The sequence below is a fragment of the Miniopterus natalensis genome, chromosome 1 (assembly GCF_054644295.1).
Source record: "Miniopterus natalensis isolate mMinNat1 chromosome 1, mMinNat1.hap1, whole genome shotgun sequence".
Lineage (NCBI taxonomy): Eukaryota > Metazoa > Chordata > Mammalia > Chiroptera > Miniopteridae > Miniopterus > Miniopterus natalensis.
The window spans coordinates 191567000-191594523 of NC_142081.1; the positions used below are offsets into that span (position 1 = coordinate 191567000).

General features: G+C 40.9%; 1 protein-coding gene across 2 annotated transcripts in view; it reads right to left on the minus strand.

Annotated features, from left to right (window-relative positions):
- The window catches only part of SLIT2 (slit guidance ligand 2), a 297246-nt gene that overhangs the window by 85643 nt on the left and 184079 nt on the right, over positions 1-27524 (minus strand). For both annotated transcript variants that reach the window (XM_087828059.1, XM_087828055.1), the window contains exons 6-11: positions 27362-27433; positions 21660-21731; positions 18689-18852; positions 16317-16455; positions 4466-4537; positions 3553-3624 (exon numbers count right to left, since the gene is read on the minus strand). In XM_087828059.1, the coding sequence (XP_087684185.1) occupies positions 3553-3624; positions 4466-4537; positions 16317-16455; positions 18689-18852; positions 21660-21731; positions 27362-27433 (591 nt within the window). The remainder of the gene's footprint in view (positions 1-3552; positions 3625-4465; positions 4538-16316; positions 16456-18688; positions 18853-21659; positions 21732-27361; positions 27434-27524) is intronic.

The following is a 27524-nucleotide window of genomic DNA, read 5'->3' on the forward strand; positions in this document are numbered from 1 at the left end:
GTTTTTTAAAAATTTATGTTTCCCAAAGAAATATAAACAGAAATGCGTCCTCACGGTGCCCACTTCTGATCAGCCACTAAGTGCGAGCACCGTGACTTGATCCCCTCGGTACACCTGGCGCCCAGCATGGGTTTTGGTCCACAGTGCCGTTCTATACTGGATTGAGGTGAACTCTGATGAGTGAAATGAAGGAATTAGCGGTGGAACCAATTAACAAACACATTTTTTAAACAGGTGAAATGAAGGTATTTCAACCGCAAATGAATGGGAACTCCTCATGTCAATTATTAACAACAGGTCTGTAATGCGGCCTATCTATTTTTAGCCCCCAAAAGTAGGGAACCACAATCATGTGTAGGAAAAGATAGAAATCATATTTTAGGAGGACAGAGAGAAATCTGTATTGTCAGGGTAAAGAAGGTAAGGGAACTAGAAAGGGTAAAGCAAGAATAAATGTGTTTTAGGGTCTAGAATAAGAAAAGAGGGAGGTTTAGGGACACAAATGAGCAGATCACAGCATCAGCTGAGGATACACAACTCAGTACTGTTCCACCAGTTCATTCAACAGTCGCTGCTGTACATCTGCTGTGGGCCAGGAACGCGGCTGGGTTCTACGCTTGGTGCCCGGTTACACTGAATCCAGCTGTTACTTCTGAATGTTTATCATCTGTGCATGTCCCAGGCACTGACACGACAGGTGAAAAAGTACAGCTTCAACGAGCAAGCCAAAAGAACAGTTTTGAATACTGAAGGCATTTCATATTTTGAATCCAATGAGAATTAAAACAGAAATATAATGCATATAAATAGTGGGAGGCCCATATAGGAATTTAGGAGCAAAAATTTGGTAAGTTGTTTATTTGGGACTTTTGCTTCAAAGGCAGGCTCAAATGAAAGGGGGACTAGCTAGGAGGTGTGTCATATTTACACTGTGAAACTATTTTTTTTCCAACAAATCATTCTGGGTTTTTTTTTTTCAGATCATGTTAAAAAAGAGATGTTTATTGTACATGAGGCAGTTTGGGTTCATGGAATTAAAAGGAGGTCACACAAGGATGAAGGAAATCTATCTGTGTAGGCAACACTGGGTACATGGACTGAAAATCATGAAAACGTCATAGTAAAGAAACACTAAATAGGATGCGAATGAGATTTCTCTACGAAAAGGTATAGCAATACTAGAGCTGTGTATATTTTTCTTACATACAACATGATCAACATGATAGCAAAGAATAATAAGTTAAAATATAAAAAAATCCAAAGACCAGGAATGAGACGTTCAGTGACAGTCAGAAAATGGGTCCAAAATCTATAAAAAATGAGGGAAAGATGTGTCATCACATAAAGATAGTAGGATACAACAACGCTGGTGGCCAGGCTTTGAATTCTCCTAACCTGTTGGAAGCGAGAACTCCTACTGAAGACAAAAATATCCAAAACAGGAACCTATTACGATGGCTACCACGTAAAAGGTGCTATGGGTAGGCTTTATTACCTAAACTCAGCAGTACCTCGGTTTTCAAATGTGATCTGTTCCAGAAAACCGTTCAAGGTCTGAAATGGTCAAAAACCGAGGGATCCACAGCCGCCAGCTGGGCCTCAGGATCTTGCCCTCAGCAGAAGCCGTGTGGCCTGTTTGATTTCTGAGGTTTGTTTGAAAACTGAAGCATTTATTCTGGGTTTACTGCGTTCGTAAACCGAAACATTCGAAAACCGAGGTACCACCGTATATGGGAGAGAGCTGTACTTATAAATTAAAAACAACGTACGTCTGAGAATTTTAAAAGACAGTATAGTAGAGAGAAAGCAGAAGTTGCTACATTTTCATTGCAAACCATAGTAAAATGCAAGGTACGGAGCAGGAGTCCTAGGAGAGACTGTAGGAAGCGTAAATACGGCAATCGGAATCCAAATACAACAACCTTTCACTGCAGACCCTGTGGAAGTGGGGAGCTTGTTAGTGAAGACAGGTAATTAGAACAAGTGAGCTACAATCATCTGCAAGGGGTTAATAAAAATGGGGAGAGAGGAAAATGATATGTTGAGGATATGGGCCATAAAAATTCTCTGGGGTAATTACAATACAGAAATATATAAATTGGTAAGTATCAAAAAAAAGTGTCAAGGCCACATCTGTCATCTCTTGAATTCTTGACTCTGTTTTAACAAAGCCAGCAAGGGAGTAATCCTGTCCCCACTTCAGAGACAGGACAACTGAGGCACAGGGAACTCAGAATTCTCCAGCCACTTCTCTTCTGACATGTAGTGATTCCTTGAGGCACAGACACCTGAAGGGCCAGGGATTGGCATCCTCACTCGACTTCTGTGCTGTCCTTTTCTATGGCTCAGAGGGTGTCTATATTGGATAATATTATTGTCCAGAATGATATACACAGTGCCTTATGGACAAATTTGGGGATTTAACAAAATTTTATATTAAACTTTGTTATTTTAGAATCTGAAAGCCCAGCCTGAGTGCGATACATGACTACACTCTACGTCTTCTGCCAACAATTGTTCCCCTAGCCTTGGACTTTCTCGAGTAAAAACAAACAAACAAACAAAAACAATGATGAACCTAAGCACATACTGCAGAAGTAATAGTTTTTTATTTTCTTTCTTCAAAGAAAATTGTAGTTTTTTGAGCAGACCAGGCTCACAACCTGAACACCCAGGTGCCCAGATGAGCGCGTGTGCCTTGTCCTCGCCTTGGTACAGTGAGTGTAAACTGGCATATAGACCCCGGTCTTTACCTGGGTTTTGCACGTGTATCCTGGAACTCTCACCGGCTCTCACTGACTTCTGAAATTCCTAAGAGCTCTGCAGCAATTTCCATCAATAGGAACCATTCCCTAAGCATCACCTCTTTAAAAATGCATGCAAGCCTCCATTTAGAAAATTTAAAGTTAAAATTTGAAATAAAGGTTACTTTACTGATGGACTTCTGAAAATTTTTACAAGCTTAAAGGAATCATGGAGTTTAGCCATTTATTTTAGAACCACTTTAGCTATCTCCCTGAAAGTCCTTTTGATGTTAAAAAGCTGTAACACGTTCTTATCTCTGTACCGTCAGGGATTCTTTCGGGGGCTCTTAAGGTGGTAAAGCAGGGAGTCGAGGGGTCTCTCACTGGCCACCTTCCACTGTTCTCTGCAAGACTTTACCCGGCATCCTTCTAAAGGGGACCGGCATGGTCCCCAGAGACTGTGGCTATCAACTGAAGGATTATAAACACAACATTGACCATAGAACTCCAAAACAAACATTTTCCCTTTAGTCTAGGAATAAAAATTACCCCAAAAAGAGGCTCTTACCCTTGCACTCAAAACAACAAAATTATGAAGTCCTAAAATATATACCACTATAATTGGCTGATTTTAGTGACAGCATCCTCAACGAAAACAATAGAATTTATTAATGATTAGTAATAATGAATATTATAAATAATTTGCAATATAAAAACTTAAAGAATAATTTTACAAAATCCAAATGAAAAGACGGAGCCACGACTAGCTGTGTGTCGTGCTTCGCTTCAGTGCTGCGTCAGTACTCACAGTGAATTCAGAGAGCGCAGTCCTTGGAAAGCATCTGGTGCTAGTTCAGAGATCTGATTATTGCTCAGGTCTCTAAGATTAGAAATAGGGTTAGGTTAAATTCAATAGGATGGCAGTGAGATTTACTGCAGGAGAAAGCTATTTATTGCCCTTACATGTTCATTTTGCCCCTATCAATACACGTGTAAAGCTTGTAACATAAAACATCTGAAGTATCCTAAATTAAAAAAACACCACCCCCCTTTTTAATTAATTATTGACTATTTTCTTAAATTATTATAAAAGATGCTAGGTCTTATTTTTGAAAACAGAACATCTAAGACTTGACTGTATACCATATTAAGTCACATACATTACAGAGGACTTTAAAATATTACATAGTGTAGCTATTAACATTACACACAGGTATCCCCCCAAAAATGTATACACACTTTAACAGCTGATAGCTCAATTTTGAAAAAGAAATGTTTTGGTTTTTTTAAAATATTTTTATTGATTTCAGAGGGAGGAAGGGAGAGGAGGAGAGAGAGAGAAACATCAATGATGAGAGTCATTGATCGGCTGCCTCCTGCAGGCCCCCTGCTAGGTATCGAGCCCCCAACCCGGGCATGTGCCCTGACCAGGAATCGAACCCCGATCTCCTGGATCCTAGGTGGATGCTCAACCGCTGAGCCACACCCGGCCAGGCGAAAATGAAATGTATTTTAGTAAACGCTGCCTTTATAATTACCCAAAGTGTGTGTATACATTTTGGGGTGACATTGTATATTATAGAACTAGAATCAAACAGTCACATCACTTAATATCTCAGCTGTCAAACACCTAAATATTCATACTTAAATGTGTATCTTTGCATAGTCCTGATCCATAAAATTTTAAAAATTACACATATCCAAGAATATTTCCCACTCACATTCTTCGAAGCTTTTTGTATGGCGAGAAAGCCCCGGGAGGGATGACCTTGATGGAGTTCTGCTCCAGACGTCTGCAATACAAAAAATCATTTATTAAATGGAAACATGAGCTCTCAGATGTGTTTAATCCGAGCCCAGGATTCACGTCAAGGGGCAAAGCTGATTCACTTCATGGGTAACATTTTCTTTTTTCTCAAAAATGACCACTCAGACTAATTGTTCTGTGCCTTAAATGTGGAGCAAGATGAAGAATGAAAACAGGGCAATTATAAAAACAATAAAAAAATCCCAATTTGTAGGCATTACATGTCCATTAGTATTTAAGACTGGACTTTGTACAAAAGAGAAAGTACCTGGAAGAAGCTAATTCGGGAGTACATTTTAATAACCCTATTTCAGTAAGAGAAATATGCAATAACACTGAATAGAGATATAACATGTTTTGGAGATAATTATAAGTCTTCCGCAAAGGACATTATTGTTGAATATTAAACCTTATAAACCCTTTATGTCCTCTACAGAAAGTGTATGATAGGTTGAAAAAATAACTGTTATACTCAGAAAATTAATTTTGAAGGTTCCTCTTAAGCAAAATCTTAATTCTAAATCCTTAAGTGCGCCAGGCATTTTCAGTAAGGCTGCCTGGACTCTGATTTACTATGTGAATATTTCATGTGAAAACCCCTGCCGCCAAGTGCATTAAACACAACTGAAGTATTTTTATGATGCACTAAAATCAGACAGTTGAAAATAACTCTCATATTTTCCACTCTGTGGTTCTGCTATCAGAGAAAGACAAGATTTGACCCACCTAGTTACGAAAGAGACAAAGAAACAGATTTCATTAAGTGTTTTCGTGGATATTTTAGTCCATCAAAAATGCTGCCTCTCAGCTTCACGCCTCCCCACAGAAATACCCCACGAGAGCTCCAGGCCCTGGCCCTCCGGCCTCTGCTCCGTGTCCGCAGAGCTGGCTGCGGCGTCCCCGCGCCCGCGCTCCCGTCTGCTGGCTTTCCTGAGACTGGGCCGCCAGAGGCTCTGGCGGGAGGCCGGGGGCAGGGGGAGGGGGCAGGCAGGGCAGTCTCCCCTGGGGGGGGTGTCTCAGTCGTCCTCTCCCCTCCTTCCTAATTCCCGCTCTGGCCGGGCCACCTCCTGACTTAGTATAACACCACTTTCTTCTTAGGCCAGTATAGCCCTGGGGGGGGACACAGCTTTCTCATTTCTGTGTCACCTTCCACAACTGTTCAACTCATCCCTCACATGAAGCCTCTCTACTGAAATAGCTGGCAGGAGCTCCACTTTCCTGCCTGAATTTAAAAAAAAAACAAATATATATATATATATATACACACACACACACACACATATATATATATATATAGTATATTTATACATTTACATATAAATATGACAATATATATTGACCATGTGTGTGTCATACACATTGGTTCATTTCTATTGAATGCTGGTAATACTTTAATATATATGTTATTGATTAATGAACATCAATTCAAACTAAACAAAATATCCCTAGGAGGTTTAGTCAAATTGCTTAAGTATTGACTGGTCTTCCCTGGTTCCAAAGCCCTTTCAGGTGCCATGTGTTCTCTGACAGCCTCAGGGGTTCCCCTCTGACTCCCCATCTCTATATACAATGGGCTTCCGCAGGCCTCACTGGAACTCAAGGTCGCATTTGATATTGCTAACAACCCTTCTTTTCTTGGATGTGACACTATATCCCCCTGGTTCTCACTCTACTGTTCTTTTCCTCAGTTTATGGCTCTGCTTTCTAATCCTTTAAATTGAGCTATTGCTCAGGTTTCTGTGCCTTCCTGTCTTACACAGAAGGTAAAACCCAGTCTCCATCACCTGCACCGTTAGTCACAATTCTCCCCCTCTAAAAAAACAGAAATTATTCTGTTCACGTTAAAGACAAATTCAAGTTTACTTACAAAATAGGTAAGGAATAGAATTTAAATTGCCCATAACGCGCTACTCAAATTGGTGAGTTTCCTTTAGTTTTAATGCATGCATATTTATTATTTTATATAACTGAGGTATTATTATATAGAGAAGTTGAGTTCGTATCCTTCATAACAAATAACAGATCATACATGTTTTCATACATGTTTGGGAAGACAATATTTTTAATGTCTTTATAATGTTTTCCCAAATCATTTCCTATTATTAGCCGTTTAGGTTAATAATAATTTTACACCGTTATTATTAATACTATTCAGTTATTTTAAGATGACTGAAGCATGGCCTCCTTTGGAAGCCTTACTATCTTTTTTCAGGTATGGTTAGTGGTGTCTTTCTCTATATGCCCGAGGGCATTCTCTCCTCAAGGGCTTTTATCTTACTGGATTCCAGCCCTTTTTTAGATATATTTCCTCCACCAGGTTGTTGGCTCTTAAGGGGCAGATTTACCCCAGAAGAAATAAACTTTGTGAAAAAAATACGGATTTGGCACCTAAATTACTTATCTAGGTCTCAACAGGCGTACTTTTCTCAAAAGCTCTAAATAAAATAAAGGGAATTTAAATTACTTTGCTGTTACATTATAGATTAGAACATTATAAATTGATGGTTTATAGACACACTTTTATGCTGTAATCCATTCTCGTAGTTAAATTTTAAGAAGTTTAAAAGCAATCAATAAAAATATAGTTAAAGCAAAGTGATAGTTGGAATATTATTGGTCTCCATAGTTTTCAAATTAAATTATTTTGTCAAACCATACAAAATAACATCTACATGCCAGGGCTGAAGTAGCTCTCCCCAAGAGATAGCAATGTTCTGTATATGTGTATCCATAAAGACAACAATGTGTAGCTTAGTGATTAAAAGCTTTACAGATTGGGATTAAATTCTGTTTCTGCCACTGATAGGCTTTCTGGGCCTTGTAAAGTTATTTTGTTTCTCTGTGTCTCAGTTTCTGTTTCTGAAATATGAGGAAAATAAAACCTACTATCAGTGTTTTGGTAAAAATTATGAGATGTAGAAAAAAATCTACGGTATGTTTTTTCTTGCACAAAAAAATGGCAAAAGAATAAAAACATAGGAATATACATGTGTATATATGAAATCACACATAATATTGAGCATCATATAATAAAATGTGTACAAAATATTTCAGTCACACACATCTACACATACACATAGATTATATAAATGAATAAATCTGCTACACGATTTGATCTCTAGTATGAAATAATCACATATGGATCCAAAACATGTTTTTAAACAAATTAGTAGTACAGATTTGCAGATAACTCAGTAACTATATCAAACACATATACACATACATCATTCACATGGAAGCTGGAAAAAATATATATATGTGGTTGCAATTTCCATGATCAACACGGTTAAAGTATAGCATTTTCTCTCACTGGGAAAATGTCTTAGAAACTCAAAAAGGGTTTTACAGTACCAGGAAAGCATGAGATTGGGTTGGCTGTCTCTGTAACATACAGCCCAGCTGCTGATTATGCACGGCAGTAAAACTGACAGTGCTTTGCGATTTCCACATCTGCTTTTAATGTACATGGCAAAGACAGCTGCCAGAGAACAGAAGGTGGAGTGGACGGGTGCAGAATGCGCGCGGGGTGAACTCGAGCTGCTGAACCCGGCAATGCCCAGTGCAGCCAGGCGTCCTGCCCCCAGGGAACGTCAGGCTGGCCTCTGCAAAGCAGGAAGCAGCAATATTTCTTTGATGTCAGGGATTCTCCTGCCTATGACATAACAGCTCTAAAGGGAGGACTTGCTATTTCTGGAATGTTCCTTCTATCGTTAGTAGCAGACGCCATTCAAATCCCTCATCTGTCCCCACAGAAAATGACCCAGGATTCTCTTAGACTAGAATATTCTTTCTGTTCTGTAACTGCAGCCTCCAGAGCATGGTGAGTTTAATAACTGCCTTCAGCAGCTGAGTGAGTATCAGCCCCTCGCGGGTCATGCTTTGCATATACTAACGGTTTTGCCTTAGGACTGTGGCCCTACGAATTATCAGCCATCTCCTCCTTGCGTGGCATGACTTACTGCTGAGAGCTGTTTCCTCAAGCTGATTTTATTTCTTGTGATGTCATTCTAGGGTATGTTCCCCTGAGTGTAAACGCAATGGATGTTCTCATAGCAGAATGAACTCTTTTTCCATTTGGTCTTTAAGACAAAAATGAGTGTGTGGTTCCTACTGACCTCATATTTCAGGCAGCGACCGCTCGAGTGTTAAAATCTTCATGCACATATTCCTATGGGTGCATATTCAAGTGCACAGATACACACATCACACAGGTCACCCGGTTTAGGTTTAGAGGGAAATTCAGAGGCATATGGCTCACTGGCTTCAGGGGGACAGACACATAATGCCCATAACACTAAGTTCTCATACATGATTTTTCTTTAGCACACCAGGAAAAAAACCCAAAATTTCTGTTGCTTAGTTTTATATTAATAACTAAAACCTTGTGAAAACTTACTATGAATTAGGCACCGAGTAAAGGCCCCCACTTGGGAGTAAGTTTAGTTTTAAAAGCATTATGCAAATTATCTTTACACATCGCGTCTGTGACAGAATTTGCACCCCCCCCCCCACACTGTTACTCTCCAGGTGGCACCGTGATCACTAGCAGAATTCGAACTACGTAACTTTTCAACTTAATCTTTCCAGCTGATTATAAACCCATAAATCTGTAACTTAATTCCTAAAAGAGGACAATTTCACTTGTCTGAGGATGAATAATACTTTGACTGTGCCCCAGCTGCCTTTATTTTACATCTGATGGTTTCCACTTTCTCCTGAAGATTTTAGGACAACACCCCACAGCACAAGGGTCGCTTCTCGGAGTCACCTCCCGCCACCACCTGCCGCTGCGCCCGCCTTCACCGTGTCTTAGCCAGGCTGCTGCGATCGCACCGCTGGGCTCCTTCCCTCCGAGCCACTCTCACCCCAGGCCGAGTGGCCTTTCTAACGAACGAATCTAACCACGCGACCACCCTGCTCAGAACTTTTCCTTGAATTCTGCTCTCGGCAGGACAGGCGACTCTGCAAGAGCAGGCTTCTGCTTTACGTTCCAGCGTTGAAAACTGGTTTCCTTTCTCAGATGGACACTCCTCTCATTTGACTGGAATTTTGCATCTATTCTTTCCTGTCTAAAAAACCCTCAATTTCTCTGCCTCATACTTAAAGATCCCTTGATCCTCCCAGGCAAACCAAGGGGCTCCTTTCTCTGGGTTGCCTGTGCATATGCATTTCTTGTCTTATCATAGACTTTTTAAATTTTCTATTTGTTCAAACTTCAGTTCTCTGCAGTGTGAACATTCTGAAGGCCGAGGCTGTGTCCTTTCAACTGCAACGCCGGATACAGAGTCGGCAGTCGGGGGGATGGGTGAAAAAGGTGAACGGGATTAAAAATATACTTTTTTTTTTTTTTTGAGTACATAGGATTTAATAGATTTAAGGGTTCAAAGGCTGAAATAGCATGCAAAAATAGGAAAAGTGTCTAAACAAAAAAAAGGACAAAATGTACCTTTTTAAAGTTATATTTAGGATCCTAAATGGAGGTTGGAATGGGACAGAGCACCCACGAGTCATTCCTCCTGCCACACTTATCATGCCTCGGGGTGGTCCAGGGGAGACAAGGGGAGCAGGGTCCCCCAGCCCTCACTCACGTCCAGCTCCATCCCTGTGAGTCTCTTTCCAGCCGTTTTTATTGCTGACGGAGTAAGAGCAGTCCCGTGAGTTTCCTTTCCATTTTACCTCTCTGAACAGCACGTCTGGAAACAGTCTGATTTCTGAGAATTTGCGACCCACCTTAGAAAAGGATGGAGCAACACTCCGCGTTCTGACAACACTGCTGCGATCCTTCCCTGTCCCACGATTTAAACTTTCCCCTGACCATCTTCTCTTAAATAAATTAAAGAAAGATTTGCATGGCTCCCAGCTCCCGAGCCCTAAAAAACCGGCAACCAAGAGTAAAGGCAGTGGACATTAAGAGTAACGGGGACACTGAGTTGTCACAATTTATGTTCTCACTAACTATTCTCCATGACCGATGGGATTTCTGCGTAATGGTTGGAACAGGTGATGTGCCACAGAGAATCCACAGCTGATTGAAGACAACGAATGTCTACTTTAGAGCCATCCATCACGCTGCATTTGGGATTTTATACTCCAAACATGATTTAAGAAATTAATTCTGAGCATTTGATACACGCAGAATCAATGCGCTGTCGATGGTTTTGTTGCCACGGGCCAGCCCTCATAGGATCCAGACTTGCCTCCGGGCCTCCATCGGTGTGGAAACCAGGGTTCCACAAGCGGGGCTCAGGGCAGCAAAGCTCGCAGCAGCTTCTTTCTTTTAAACCTAGTTTCACCTCACGGGACACATTCTATCTCCCCCCTCTGTCTTCACTAGTTCAACCCCCCTTGTCCTGCGGAGGCTTGGAGGCCCCCCGGCTGCGTCCCCCAGGCCCCCTCTGGCCCCCCGGGCCGGGGCTCCCCGCCCACGCTAAGCTGAGCGCTGGGCAGGACAGAGAGGGAAGAGCATGCCCCTGCCCTCCTTAAGCTTGCAGTCCCACGAACAGTTTGACGTTCAGAAAGACAAACATCACATGATCTCGCTTATACGTGGGATCGAAAGAACTTAATAAACTGATGAACAGAATAGATTCAATGACATGGAAGCATAGATGAGACTGACGAATGTCAGAGGGATGGAGGAGGGCGGGTGGGGGGAGGGGGAGAGAGTAACCAAAGAATTTATATGCAGATATGCACAACCCAAGGACACGGACAATGGTGGGGAGAGGGACTGGGGAGGGGGAAGGAACAGGGTGCAACGGGTCATTGGGGAGAAAAAGGGACATCTGTAATATTTTAAACAATAATAAAATAAAAATAAAAATAAAAACATTAGGCAAGCTCAAAAAAAAATTAAAAAAAATAGCAAATTAAAGTGTTTGAAGTTCTGTGCAGACTAAACCCAGGGAGATGAGCGTATTTAGCAGACAGGGAAGACGGCATTACAGCAGCTCTAGACATAAAGCAAGGCGACGCAGCTGTTCGCAAACATTCCTGGAGCTGAATGCCTTGTCTCTCCCTAGGCTCCTTCCCTATTCTCTTGACATGCAAGTTTCTCAAAGTTTCTTGTTTCCCGTTTCTCTAAGTCATCAGTCAGCCTCTCGTGATTTTTTCCTTCATCCCCCTTGACACTGTCCCAACAAACTGAGCCATGAGTGCCCTCCCTTGGCAGCTACATACAAGGAGGAACACGAACTAGGGAGTCAGATAAAGTTCAGGTCGAGGCCAGTGTAGTCACTTCACAACGGAAGAGCTTTTGTTTGACAAGACTTCTTAACTGTTTGGAGGGCCATCTTTTTAAAATAGCAAAATGAGGTTGCCGGCCTCAGAGGACTCTGCGGGAAGCACGTCCGGCTTCACTAGGGAAAACTCTGACCTTAGAGAAGGATCCTAAGGCATCTGCAAGGAGGCTGGAAGCACTACACCCGAGGTAGGTGGGACCTATCAGGTACCGGGTTGGTCAGCCTGGAACAGCGGAAAAGGGGCTCGGAGCCCATGGAGAGACTGGAATCCGAGCCAGTACGAGAAACGGGGCACACAGCCCATCCGTTAAACATCCTACTCATTGACTCTTCTCTGATTTTATGTTTTATTAGTACCATTTTCTTTTTTACAGGAAGAGAATGGACGGCTCCTCCAGGTTTTCTTTTTTAATCTTGTTTAATGCAGCTCCATCCTTTCAGAGATAAATCTGCTCTAAATGTTTCATTTTAAAATTATCCATTCATTCAATAAATATTTCTCTTAAATTTATCAAGTGCCTACTGTGTGCCAGGTGCTAGACTTGTTGCTGGGCTTTCCGTGGTGATTAGCATAGAATCAGTTCCCGCCTTCACTGGAACCTCTACTTAAGTAGGGAAAACGAATAAATGCACAAATATTCATATAATTTCAACATGTATAAACAGGTATGGTCAAAATCAGATTTCTAACCTACGAAGGGGAGGGCAGATCCTGGGTGATGGTGAAATCATCTGGGTAACGAGGCCTCTGGGAGAGAACCACCAACTGTTATCTAACATCGATCGGCCTCTGCACTTCCTTCCCCAAATACACCCATCGAGGGTCAGTGAGGAGATCAAATGACGTCATGTGCGCATAACATCCAACGCTGCGGGTACTGGATGAATGTTAGTCTCCTTCTAGTCTTTCTTCTCCAGACTATTCCAATTCTTAAAGGATCGGTTCCCTTCTATAGCTTAACAGGCAATTTTTAAAGCAAATACCAGAAGTGTGTAATTACAGACGAAAGCGCAAAGCAGAAAGAAATACAAAGAGGACTCGAGTTTTCCTTGGCAGTTGATTACTCCAGCACAGAGCTCACAGTATTATGTTATGAGGCAGCTGCAGGACCAAGGACGTACCACACAGGAAATCAGCTCAACATCATTGAACAAAATATCTAATAACTTCCAATAAAGAAAGTCTACTGATAATTTATGGTCAAATCCAGATTAAAAGGCTACTTGTAAAATATGGGAGTTTTATAATCTTCAGTTCATCGTATATTAAAAACCCGGACTCTATAAAAATTTTAAAAAGATGTTGCATAACTTTATTTCCACGTTTTATTAATCTTACTGATGTCCTTTATTCTAATAAAAAATAAGTGTAAGAAAAGAAGTAAGTTAGTAAGCTGGTAAGTTATGCCAATATAACGATCACGGGGTTATTTTGTTGGAGCTGAAGATCAGTTATGATTTATTACCAACGCTCTACTGGTAAAGCTGATAATGTAATAATCAGAGAAGTGAAATTCACCTAGAGCTTCACATATATTTTCATCTCAACTTATAAATTTAATTTATGCTAGCTTTACTGGATACACTGCCTCCTCAATATGGCAAAACCAATGGGACATATTATTTCATTTAACTTTTATATTACTAAATTCCACCATTATACAAACTCTACAGAGCATGCAAAAGGGAAGGAAGGCTGTATTGTAAAAAATACAATTGACTACACGAGATAAACCATTTTAAACGTCTCATATGACTTTCTGGCTTTCATATTACTTATAGTCTGTTTTATGTTAGTACCTCCAAGTCTCTCACTGGTACTTTGGCTTTTCACAAGTTTTGTTCAGCACCACACTCCTTCCCAGTCCTGGCCCTGCTCCTCACTTTCTTATGCATGAGGATCTGACCTCCGGCTCCCAATCCTCAGACCTGAGGCCCTGGCATCAGCTTCGGTTCATTTTTCTCCATTACTCCCTCATCGCATCAAACTTCAAATCCATTAATCCTGCTTCTCTATTAGCTATCATATCTGCTTCCGAATCTTCATTCCAACAGTTACTTCTTAGCTCCTGCTCCCGGGACATCTCCCCTCTATCAACATAGTAGCCTCCTAAGAGGCCTCGGGCCTGGAGTTCTCTCCTTCTGCCAACCACTGGCATAAAGCTGTCCGATTAATTAATACTGAAGACTCAGATGAACACTCCTGTATTCCACTGCATTCCAAATAAAGACAAAGATCCTTAGACTATCAAAGGCCTTCCACGGATTGCCTCCAATCAAACTTTCCAACTTTATTTCCTTGCACTCTCTCGGGTTTCAAAGACTAAAGTGAGCCTTGCAGTGTCTTGTATTGTTACCATTCTTATGGCCTTTGATTATGAAGTTCAATTAAGGTTGAAAGTCATTTTCTCATCTCTGCATTTCTATGCACTGGCTGTTCTTCAAGGCCCACCTCACTAGTTGCCTCCTACACGAAGGCTTCAATGACCAAGGTATCATTTATTGAATGACTAGCATATGCTAAGCACATAAAGCTCTCCATGCGTTAATTATTCCATCTCCAACGCACAATAACCCTTAGCTTCAGATGTGGAGACGTCTCACAGAAGAGAACTGACTTGCCCACGGTCTCAGATAGTAAGCAGTGGGTAAGCCTGTGGTCCTAACTAAAACTTTCTGAGTCTGGTTAACCACTGTAACTCGCAGTTTACGCCCTCGGCAATATATACCTTCGACTCTGTGTGTTCCTCTCTTAGGGTCACTACTTTGTACCTTATCTCATAGCTTTTAATTTGTATGTTGAATTTGCTGGTCACTCAATGAAAGGTCTCTGGAGAATCCATGCTGCTTTATTTAGCGTTGACTTAATAAATGCTCATGCGTGGATAGATGGATATACTAGTTCCCTATCCTAAAACTTAATGTGCCTTCCTACTACCTAGTTCATCATGTTTTACATCTTCTAAGATGAAAGTTCTTCAATACTCTGTGGCTTGAAAAGTACACGGAGGTGTCCTTTTCTGGGTATTATTTACCATGTGCCTCAACACGCACCTAATACTCCCATTAGGCTCAAATGTACAACATCTAACAGCTCACGGCCACCGCTGCCCTCGGCTCCTGCTCTTTCTCTTTTGTGGGATGTCACCCACCTCTTCTGAAACCATATAACATTCTTTACAGGTTGAGCTAAAAAATACTTGCAAAGGTCTTCTACACAAGGCAGTGTCTCATGAATTAAAAATAGAATAAAAATATGTGCATACGTGATTCTACACCTGGGGAAGTCTCCCTAAATTCTAGAGTTCCCAAGAGGATCCTGTCTAATACAGCAAAGCTCTGAGCACATTTTAAAGCACACATTAAATACTTGAAAATAATGACAGCGGGTTTTGTGAATTAAGCCTATTCTCACATAAAGTAAATTAGAGCAATGACTTGGCAAAAAAAAAAAAAAAGAAGAAAAAAAAAGAGTCTAAACTTCCGGTGGGGAGCACCCAATAGACTATCAGGTGTTGTATTAAAGAGTTGTACACTTGAAATTTATGTAACATTATTAACCAATGTTACCCTGATAAATTATAAAAAATAAAAATGAATTAATAGTTTTTGAAAGCAATTTAATTTTTTGTGCTTACTATACAGACTTATTCGAAGAAGTTGGTCCCACTTTATTATTTCAACCCCAGATGCTATTTATTTAGTTAAAATTTAGGATTGTCCTCTAGGACAATATGATAGCCTCGGCGGTGTGAGGTGCTTTGCCAGTGAGGGGATGCGGGAGGAAAGATCTCCCCTAATGTTTGCTTCCCGAGCTGGTCAAGCAGCCCATGTGACATCTCCCGCGCCCCGTGTGCGCATAGCCTGGGTGCACAAGGACAACTGCGGGCCGCAGCTGCGCGCACCGGGGTTCGGCGCTTGGCCAACGGAGCTGAACTCCGACGGGCTGAGCGTCGACTGGGGGAGGCTAAAACGCTCTCTCACTCAGCACCTTACATCTTTTACTTACATTTTTCTTCTTTTTTATACGTTCGGGTGGACTATACAACAGTTCACACGAAACAGCTAAATGCATTTTAAAACATGAGCCCCCGAGGAGGCAGAACGCCGTGGAGTCACCGCGCTTCTGTGAGTTGTCCCCCAGCGGGGCTCCTCTTTCGCGTCCCCCCACCCCCTCTGGAAGCCGACAGGAGCCCGCCCTGCAGACCCACCTGCTCAGACGAGCACGGCCCCTCTCACTCTCCCTAACTAGCCTAATAACCGCTTCTCGAGGGAAGGAAATGTGCTCTGGATCCTTAAAATGCATTCCTTTTCATTCTTCCTGTGTCTCAAACAGACAAATCTTAGCCACTTGGACAAGATATTTAATTAAACAGAGTGAGGGTGAGGGTCAATACCGTTCTGAAAGGAACATTTGTCTAAGCGAATTGATCAGATCTGCCCGTGATAAACCCAGACTCTGCTAAGGAAAGTCATGGTTTGGGTCCCTGGGGAGGTGGAGGGGGGTAGTTTCAGGACACATACATTTCTGTGATGGTCTCAGGCAGGTTCGTGGGAATCTCCGTGAGGCCTTTCCCACGACAGTCTACAATATTGTTGCTACAGGTACAAGCAGCCGGACAATGCAAAACACTGCAAGAAGGAGCCATAAATGACTGGTGACCTGGAAAAAAAACAAACCACAAACAGCAATTATATTTTTCCTCCTAAAGTTTATAATCGTGAAACATGCATGCTTATCTCAACTATCAAAGCATATCAGATACATTTCTCTATATACCTGATTATAAAATGGTTCTATATTTCTAAAATACACTTTAGGAAGCATGCATTTATATTATTTGGGTCAACACTCAGATGAAGCAAATGAGATTTTTTAAAAGGGATTATAAAAATGATAATTTTGAAGACTTGAAATCCTTGTGAGAAAGACTAAATTCAGATTTGAAACTAGAATTCTATTCAAAACTATTCTGAATTCCAAAAAAAACAGCAACTTCAGACTAATTTATATTTCACTTTCTAATAAACTTAAATAGAGCTTGGACTTTACTGAACTTACATAGCTTCACTTACTTTACCTCAAAAATAAAAATGTCCCTCTTGGTAGGCATCACTGTTGATTTTAAATAAGTAATCACGTGGCAATAAATGTGGGAGAAAATGAGATCATGCTAAGTTTAACGTCTGAATAGGTTCAAAATGATCATTTTCTTTGAAATTATTGTAATAATTTCTAACATGTCATTCTTTCCTTGTTAATTGATTATGTTGTGTGTTTTTTTGGCTTCCCAAGGCCTAAAATGTTACAATAGGTAATTTCCTGCAGGTGTATAATTTTACTACTCATTATTTGGAAACAAAACTATTCTGAAATGAGATGTTAGGGTTAGGATGGTGACCGACAGTGTGAGCAGTGTTTTAGCAAACGGGCATGTGCACACCCTGGCTGCTGCAGCAGGGACCATCCTCTCTGACCCCCAGGGAAAGGCCCCAGGCGTGGGGACACCCGGGGAAGAGGCGGCAGGCTGGTTCCTAACCCAGCCCCTCCCACAAACTCCCAAACTCCACAAACACGGCTCAGTTTAAAAAAGAGACTCAGACTTGCCTTCTGCCTCCTCTAGAAAGCAGGGAGGGAAAAGCAGAGAGAGAAAAGCGGTTAGTAAGGCATTGTGTCATCTCATTACTTAATTTAAAAAGATCCCTCAGCCGTCCAGGACGTCACAGGCAAATTTTGTCTGGGTTATAAAAAGTGCGGGACTAAAAGGTAACAATACAAAGGTAACATGAAAAGGTAACAGTAACTCAGAATTCTATGCTAGCACCTCTTTTCTCACTCCCTTAGGAAACTGGTAACTATTTGGGATGTAGCACATGTATTATTAAAATGTCTTTTACTGTATGTTGAACAGTCGCTTCTAAAGCTGACCCAGTCCTACATTTATAAAGGAAATTACAAGTTAATATGAATTAATATAGGGTGGGGCAAAAGTAGATTTATAGTTGTTCATATAGAAAATAATACAATAATTAATAAACAAAATAAAACAAGAATAATCTCTGTTTTGTATACTCACAACCATAAACCTAGTTTTGCCCCACTCTGTATTAACACATAATTTTATAAATATATATAATTATCTCTCTCTGTCCATGGATTGGGAATCAGACTGTTTAGGATGAGATCCTTGAATTCAACTCTATAACCTTGAACAAGGTTACTTTGTATCTTTTTCTCAGCAATGTAACCTCTAATATAAAGATAATGTTAAGTTCCTCTACAGTTGTGATGAGGGAGTTAAACTGAGGTAACTATATGTGAAATACTGAGATTGGTGCTTAAGCCCCTGGAAAGAACTAAGTAAATGTCACCTACTGATATTTTATATCGCCCTTGTCTTATTTTTGTTTTCAGATTTTTATTGCTAAAGCTAGTCATTTATCTCTTTTAAGTAGAACTGAACCCCTCGTATATATGTATACACAGCAAGTACTTTGTCACTCTACAACTATACTTGAGTTATTTTTTGAATTTCCCAGCAGAGATCCAGGATTAATTAATCATATTTCCAATTGTTAACATAAAAGCAGATATAAATGATTACTTAAAGGGAAAATAATGAGTAGCAAATAGAAGTAAAATCTAGGGATTTCCTCTATTTCCCCTGGAGTGAAAACTGAGAAGTCTTTCATCATACCGAGGGTACAAGTAATCAGTAATTACCAAGCACGCACCAAGGTCTTAGAACATGTTATTATCACTGAAACAGGATTTCCAGAGAGCGATTAGCCCACAACTGCACGTTAGTGAGGAACACGAGACCCCGAGAGCATGCACCTTCCACAGTTTCCTTAACCACAGCGCAGTAAGCCAGCACGCAGGCCCTCTCCCTTACCGCTGCAGACAAACTCCCGCTTCTGCACCTCGGCCACGTTGTGGCCCCGCAGGTGGGACGGGCCCATGCACTGCGTGTAGAGGCCCACCCGGGGCCGCTGCCGCAGCCAGTCGGACAGCCAGGCCAGGTGGCAGTCACAGTGCAGGCTGTTGGAATGCAGTCGGCTAAATGAGAGGCAAGCCGTTTAAAGCAAAGAAAGAAACGGAGAGTTATTTCAAAACCTGGAGAATTCTCTAGTAACAATAAATAGCTTTGTTTCTTAATACAGAATTAGATCAGGCAGAGCAACGCTCGATCGAATTATCTGTCTAAAAATTAAGCTGCTTTACCACCACAGAACCAAGTCTGTGTTCCTCTATCTGTGAGCTAAGCGAATATAGAGAAGCTAGGACATGGTTATAAATATCTCTCGCCTGTGTTCATTCAACATGGTAGAGACACAAGTGAGTCCAAGGCAAGCTGCTCCGCAGTCCAGGCCTACCGACAGCCCGTCGGGGCTGGGGCATGGGGGGAAAGCGTGGGGCGGGCAGGGCCAGGAGGCACGTGAGCCAAAGCAAAGCTGTGGCTCCCAGGGTGAATTATTAGTCTCTGCAGAAACTGCTTGTAAAACCTTTTTAGCAGGTCGCTTTCATTTTTTGCTCAACAAGACAGAATAATAATTCAGTACAAAGCACTGCTTTCACCCTGGAGGTGGCTCAGTTGGGTGAAGTGGCGTCCCCTACACCCAAAGGTGGCGGATTCGAGTCCCAGGCAGGGCACATACCTGGGTTGAGGGTTTGACGCCCAGTCGGGGAGCCTACAGGAGGCAACCAATGGATGTTTCTCTCTCACATCAATGTTTCTCTCTCTCTTTGTTTCTCTCTCAAATCAATAAACATATCCTCGGTTGAGAATTAAAATACAAAAGTAGAAAACACTTCTTTCAGGTCCCTAATTCTTATTTCCCTCTTTTCGTGTATTATCAGAAAAAGGGATCAAGCAGCCTTTGGCTCTTGGGGAACCTACCCTCAAGGAGTAGAAACTGGAATTAAAAGACATAAATGGCTGGGAGTGAAGGAATTAAGTGAGCCCCCTGTGTTGGCAGGAATCCACGCCCGATCGTGGATCCCTTCCAAGTGGCAAATAGCGCTTGGCCATTAATAAAACATCAGACAAATGTATCCACTAAATTAGGCAAATGCCTTCAAACTGGCTTTTATGTTTTCTCAAACTAAAGAAAGGGACATCCAAAGCTATAAATCAGAGCATCGTTCCCAGAATCATCTATGACACAGTAATACCATTTTAGTCCTTTTTAGCTGATGTGCTCAATTCTAACCCAATAACAGTAATGGATATTAAAACATGGAACTCAGTCCAGAAAGATAATTGGGCCATAAAAATGGAATTTTTAAGTAGCAGTGATCATATAGAACGATGCAGCGACCCAAGCAAGGGGGCTTAAAGTTAGCTGGCTCTTCTGCGTTCTCCTTGGGCTCTGGGTGTGGAACCGTCTCGCATGGAAACGAGACGGCAGCCGCCGAACCAAGAGCTGCGTTTTGGGAGAGCCGGGTGGCCTGGCTGGGCCTGTGTGGACGTCGGGTGGCATCCTTCGGAGGCCACCTAACGCATCCCACGTTGCTCTCTCAACATTTCCGTCTGAACCAAGCACATTACGACTCAGTTACGTGTGCACACGTGATATAAGGAAGGAACGTAGGAATTTAAAAACCCAATTAGTAAGACAAACTGTGGTGGATCCGTACAAGAAGATAAGGCACACTACCAAAGTGCAGGCGGTGGAGGGGTTTACAGTCCTTGGGGATTTATGTTGCAGAGAATAAAAGCTCGATCAATTTGTTTTTTCTCAACTTTAACTTAATTTAATGAGAAACCAATTTCATTAAATATAGTTTAAGTGAACTGGGCTGTTAATTTGGTCAGATTAGTCTCAATCTGAGAGCCCCAGGAAAACAAAATTTACTTATGTTTGCATACTTTTAGAATTTTTTTATTTCACTAAATCATATTCTAAGGAAATTATGATGATGGATTATTACATACAGAGCTACATTTTAGTGAGAAAAAATGACATTAAGATTGGCATTACCTAATAATTAAAGATCTGGCAATTCAATTGGCTTGTTTATTAAAAAGGGGAAATAAATATAATGTTTCCAGTTATCAGCTGTTATAAAATAAAAAATATTTTGAAAACCCACTAAAAATATATGTACCCTAGTTGCAAACGCATACTTTTTCAAGAAGTCCGGTGCTTTGGTCACGTTTCTAGCTATTTCTCACACATTGTATATAAATATAGCTTTTTAGGTCAAGGTAATTCTGAAACTGAGTTCAAAGGAGATTCATCTCTGAAAATGCTTTAAGTAAATATCCCCACCTTGGGCTTTAAGGATTAATTTTTCTCCAAGAGAAGGAAAATAACATAGCTGTAGCAAATATTTTATTCAAAATCCACTTTATTCATCTAAAATATTTTAACGTCCATCTGTAACCCCTGAAAAGGTATTTTTTTAAATAGAAACGCTGACACAACTTTGATTATAGAAACACTAGAAGGTAACGCTGTAATTTTATGTTACAAATGCTGGAGAGCTAGTTTAGCTTTATTAGACCTGCTTGACGTACAGTAATAAAAACATAAAGATTTACCATTTATCATTTCTGACAGCCAATCAAGGAGTCTTCCATTTCTTAATGAAATGTGACCTCCACAATAGCTCAAAGTAAACTTCCCAGAACACATATCATTTAAAAGAAAGCCTTCAAGTTTTCAGAATAACTCACTCAAGTATCATACCTAGAACTTTAACAAAACTGGTGTTTTCCTTGTCTGCACCGTGATGAACTAACTACCTGTTCGCTGCTTACTAAAAATAGTGCTTAAGGGGAACCCTTAACTGATGAGATTGACCTTTATATATATATATATATATACACACACACACACACACACATAGTAACTACTTACAAAGTCCTGAGCTTAGGCATATGGTTGAAACTGGCCACAGAAAGTCTGGTAATGTTGTTATTGTTGAGAGTGCTGTAGAATAAAAAAACAGTTAAACATTTTAGACCTGAAATATAGTAATCATTCTATTATGAATATAAGGAAAAGTTCTAGTGATTAAGTCTATACAAAACAACTACCTGGTGGAAATGGCATAGAGCATGCACTCTGTTATAGACAAGATGGTAAATGAATTGTGTATTTAACGTATCACCACGCACTCAGTTTTACCAAACACTTCTTACAAATGTCTGGCTTTAGCCACAGGATCTTTACTATTTGCAAGTTGCTCGATGGTCCCTGTGCCTGCCCGCAGGTCTGTTTACGACAAACGAGCGAGAGACCGTCACAGCTGGAAACGTTAAGTTGTCACGATTCCTGAGGGGTATTACGTATAATTAGCGCCCGTGAGTAAATGAGCATGTCTGAAAGCTCCAACTGAGCTCTCCTGTCAACGGCACGGAGCCGGTCCTGCCAGGTCCCGACGGACAGTCCTGCTGGTCAGCACTCGCCGCAGACGTCAGCCGGTGCTGACGTTTGCGGGGTAGGAACGAGTGGATATTTGGTCCTTGCACTGGGCGGAGATGAAGTGACATTCGGTACACTATATCAAGAGCTTGATATATTCTCACAGTGTTTAGTTGCAACCACACGCACTGCCCTTTTTTCAAAGCTAAGCGGTAACGATCATGGCTTCATGAGATATGGTGAAAATAGTATAGTTCTTGCCGGGTTCAGCCTTGTCCTACTTTCCTCCTAACAAGCAGCGTTACTTGTGCTATTACTATTTCGACTACTACTGCTACTCATTCACTCATTCACCCACTATTCCATGAGTCGCTCTTATTTTTATGGCAATGTGGAATGTTCTATAAATAACTCAGGCATAGAACTTGTCTGAAAATAACAGAGAGTCCAACTGGCGAGATGAATTACGCAAGTTACAGACAGAGTTAATAAGATTAAGAAGAGAAAAAAAAATGTTTTCTCCCTTGGGAGAAGTCTCTGTGACAAGAAAATGGGAAGACAGTTGTCCTGGGGGTGGGCGCAGTGTGGAGCCGGAGCGGGGTTCCAGCACATGGGAGACGCGGGAGGGCGCTGACGCTGCTGAAGGAGCAAGAAAGATGAGCAGCAGGCGGGCACGCAGGGGGACCCTGTGACCCTGGAGAAGGGGGTGAATCAGAGCCTGCCAACTCGCTGGCCTACAGAGGCCAGGCAGGGGACACCCTGGATACACAACACACAACGGGAGGAGAGGGGCCGAGCAGCGCACAGCTGGGGACCGGGAGGCCTGGAAACGGGCGGCGCTGCTCCTGGCCCGAGCGTTCGCGTGCGGCCTCGGGGCCGCGGCTCGGCCGTGACGGGAGGTGGCCCAACAGCCCGCTTTTCTCAAGAAGCTGGAGCTGGGGATGTTCAGATCAATCCTCCTCACTTCCAAATCCTGGCAACCAACGCGAATATTCCAAAGAGTCCCTGGGCCAAGTCTGCTTGGGCAAAGTAAGGGACGTCTGTGAGGCGACGCTGGGGCAGCTGGTGGCTGCAGTTGTTCCTGGTGGCACGCCGGGTGCTCAGGGGCTGAGGGATTAGCTGTGATGTCTCGGTAGAGTAGGGCACAGCAGCTACATATCTGGGACACGCACCGACTCTTTACTCTCCAGTTTTGCAGTGTATTGAATGATGTAAGAACTAATCCGAGTGATTTGAATTAAGTCACATAGAAAAAAAAACAACACCAACCCAGGACCCATAAAGCACTAAGCTGGTTGGCTCATGTCATCTAAAAGCCTGTAGCATTTTCCATGTACTCAAGCGAAATGAGATTTTTCTTCAAACGCCACTGAAATATACCCTGATGTTTGCACTAAAAGGTTTCCCATCTCAAAGGGATTTGCTTTCCAATGACCCCTTTCCCTGCCCTAAAAATTTATGCTGACTTTATGTAGCAAAAATCTTCAGAGTACAAAGCACACTAAAATGTGACTTGGGGGATATTTTTTAAAGCAATTCAATGCCACAGACACACGTTAACTTGGAACTATAATTCCTTATGATTCCACACAAAACGGCTTCACTTAGTCCTGAAGCCGGTGGCTATGAATTTGAAGTCTCCTCTCAAAATGTTAGTTTGCATAATGCAAGCGGAGAAATAAATTATCTTAGTATTTCTGTTCGGTATTGATGTCGGCAAAGCAATATTGATACTGAGACCTAGTAATGGAGCAGCATGTGGAACCAATGAAATTGTATTTACAAATTAATAATAAATATGCGTTGATTAGTTATGAGACACGTTTATGTCATGGTCGTGAAAAAGTCCACTTCCATGCTCAACCTCAAGATTTTTCTCTTCGTAATGAGAATGTATTCTTGTACAAAGGATACCTTTGTACGGAAATACAAAACTTCAGTCTTGCTAATTACGTAGGCCCTCCTGGACTTACATCTTGACTCATTTTTTTCTTACTCCCTTAGTCCCAGGCATAAGATTTGGCAGAGCCTGATATTTAATAGATATGAATCACCGTGTTTCAATTAAATTATGTGCATTGTATAGAAAAGAAGAAAACCTACCTAACACTAGCAACTCAAGGGATATATTCCATTTCTAGTCCAGCATCCAAAGAGAAAGAAAACAGTGATCTAGATTTAATTTCCAATGTTATTTTTGAGATGGTATCTTCATATTTTGAAAAAAAAAGTTCTAAATCCCACCAACCAGAATTCCACGGTAAGGCCATGAACATACAAGCGATAAACGGCCTCCTTGCTTCCCCTGCTCCAACTTTTCCTTCTTGAACTTCACTCTCTCTACCTCGATATACATCCTAATCTACCAAATTCTGCCAGTGGCCCTGGGTCATCACTCCCATCTTCTGTTGTTGGCCTCAGAATATTCACACATTCACAAATGGCTCATGGAATTAAATTTTTAAAAACTCTAAACCATTGGGAGTCTGAAATTTAAGGTGGTGTGCAAATTAATGCTCCTTCATTATTTCCACATCATGAGACAATCTAACATAAAGAGTTATGATTGGTACAAATAAGCAAAGCAGAGAACAAACCTCCCGGAACCCTTCAGAAGTCAGCTCTATAAAAAAGCTCCTGACGACATTTTTATAACAGGTGACCTTTCGATTTACGTGACAAGGTATTTGGGCTCAGTAAATTCCAGTGTTTTCAGAATTTCATTCAATTTTTCCTTAAAATTCTTCATCAGCTAATTTCTCTAAGGTTATATGAATTACAAGGATTTAAAAGTTAGCATATAGTAAAAGAATGTGTGCTTGATTTTATAAAATTTTTAACATAAAATGTTTAAATCATTTTGAAAGAAATTCATATTGTTTTAGATCATGTGCTAATTATATCTATTCTTTTTTTTTTTTTTTTTTTTTTTTTGCAAACTCTGACTATTATGTATCCATTTGAGACCTACAGATTAGGTCCTCAAAAGAGTTTTCCACAGTTTAGATTTTGATTTTAATTCCATGAACCATAAAATGTTTATCACTCTTTGGCGTTTGTAATAATAGGTCTTTCTAAAGTCACTTTTTAGATGTTTTGCTAACACAATGTACAAAATGAATGGGGTGATTGTGTTTTCATAAATTTACTGCTTTTTGAAAGCAGTGACATTAGTTTATAACAAATAAGCAAATAAATAGTTATTGTATTTACGGGTAGAGGAATTTTAATGCCAAACACCCTGCTTGGCGCATAGCAGGGTTTTTTTTCCACCCTATCTATCATCTATCTATTATCTATCTATCTATCTATCTATCTATCTATCTATCTATCTATCTATCTATCTATCTATCTATCTATCATCTATCTATCATCTATCTATCTATCTATCTATCATCTATCTATCTATCTATCTATCTATCTATCTATCATCTATCTATCATCTATCTATCTATCTATCTATCTATCTATCTATCTATCTATCATCATCTATCTATCATCTATCTGTATCATCTATCATCTTTTGTTTGTATTCTCTGTCTTTTTCTATAGAGTACTTAACATATACTCAACATATTATATATGAATTATTCCATATAAATTTACTTAAACTCTTAATAACAAAGTACTTTATGGCATTTTAATTTATCCAAAATACTCAGCAAAATTTCTACAAAATGACTGGTAGCATTCATATTCCTGTTAGGAGCACTGACTCAGTATCAAGTTTTTTGGCTTGATCAACTCCGCTGAGTTAACTAACACCTGCTGTAGTCTCTTTATACACAAAGTTCAGCGCCGCTGGCGACGGTCTTGACACCCGACTACTAGCACACAGTCATAGCTGTATCCTAATTATTCTGATTCTGAGTGAGCACCAGTGAGCTTCGTATATTAAAATGGGCTCTGGAACACAATTTTAAAAGTGGCCTTATAACTACACTGTGTATGATCAGCGCTTTGAGTATTTTTCCTGTAGAAAAAGTTAGACTGTTATCAACAGAAACCAAGGTGACTTCTCATGTGGTTAGAGAACAGCACATATTCTTATAACATGGTTTATCTCAACGAACTCATCCTTACATAAGCCTTTAAAAATAATTAAAACAACATCACACGACGCAGCTAGAAATTCTATTCGTGCACTCACAATTAAAATCAAAACCATACAGAAAATATAACTAAAAGAAGTCAATCTGATTGAAACATTAAACTTTTTTCAGAATTACATCCTGTCCCTCAAACTCAATTCCTAAAGCAATGGAATCTCTCTTTCGGGAGGATTTCAGGATTCCTGGAAAACTTTTACCACCTGGACTAAAAATTCAACACTTCTTTATATTTAATTCAATTTTGGATTTCTGACTAAATTGAGTCAGGGATGAATTAGAGCACGGAAAAATATTTTCTATGGGGAGAAATGCGTAAGTATGCTTAAGAAGCTGGAAATGTGGGTCTTTGGGGAAAAATGCCAGAAACGTACAGGCGGCTTTCACTGGTTTTAGGAACTCTAGTTTTCATTGAAAGTAATTTTTATAATAGTTAATCATTTAATTTCAATTAGGTTGCTGTCGAAGGTCTGTGGAGATTACTAAGGAAAGAAAGAGGCTGCCAGTTACAGCCCAGACCTGGGTGTCGCGCTTTGCTAAGTCAGGAGCGAAGCCTCTAGTGGACCTAATGGGCGGCTTATTAAAATCAGAGCATCCATGTCAGAAGAACCTTGCAAAAACGACGCTAAGTTCTCTGGTTAAAAATGACATCTTACAGTGAGAAGGCATCTTTCCACTGCACAGCCACTACAAGGCTCACCCACATATCAGCTACTGAGGTTTATTTTTTTGTTGTGTTTTTTCCTACACGACTGATGTTATCTTATTACCTAGCAATCCTAGGAATTCTCACAAATCCCCTGAATGAGAATATTTTATTGTAAGAAGAAACACTTCAAGGACGTTAGGTGTGAGCAGTGGGGTGCCCTCCTGAAGCAGACAATGTTCCCTGAGCGTTCAGCCACGATGCACAAGGCTTTGCACACACACACTTGGACTCTGCCCTGTCTCCACCACGAGTTATTTAGGGCGTCCCTTTAGGAGACCATTTTGACACTAGGTTTTAAGCTACCAGATAAGCTTCCATCTCAGCACTCCCCGGACACAAAGCTCCCGTTAGGAGTAAGAGAAATGAGAGATACTTACAGCACTTCCAGGTCCCGGAGAGCCCTGAATGCCCCGTCTTCTATACAGCTGATCTGGTTGTAATCCAGCTGCCTGTTAAATAGGTTAGAAGAAGACACGTAAAAGGCTGAAGGCTGGCAGGGTTAGGGGAGGGAAGTCCCCTAAGTGTCTATGAAGCCCCGGC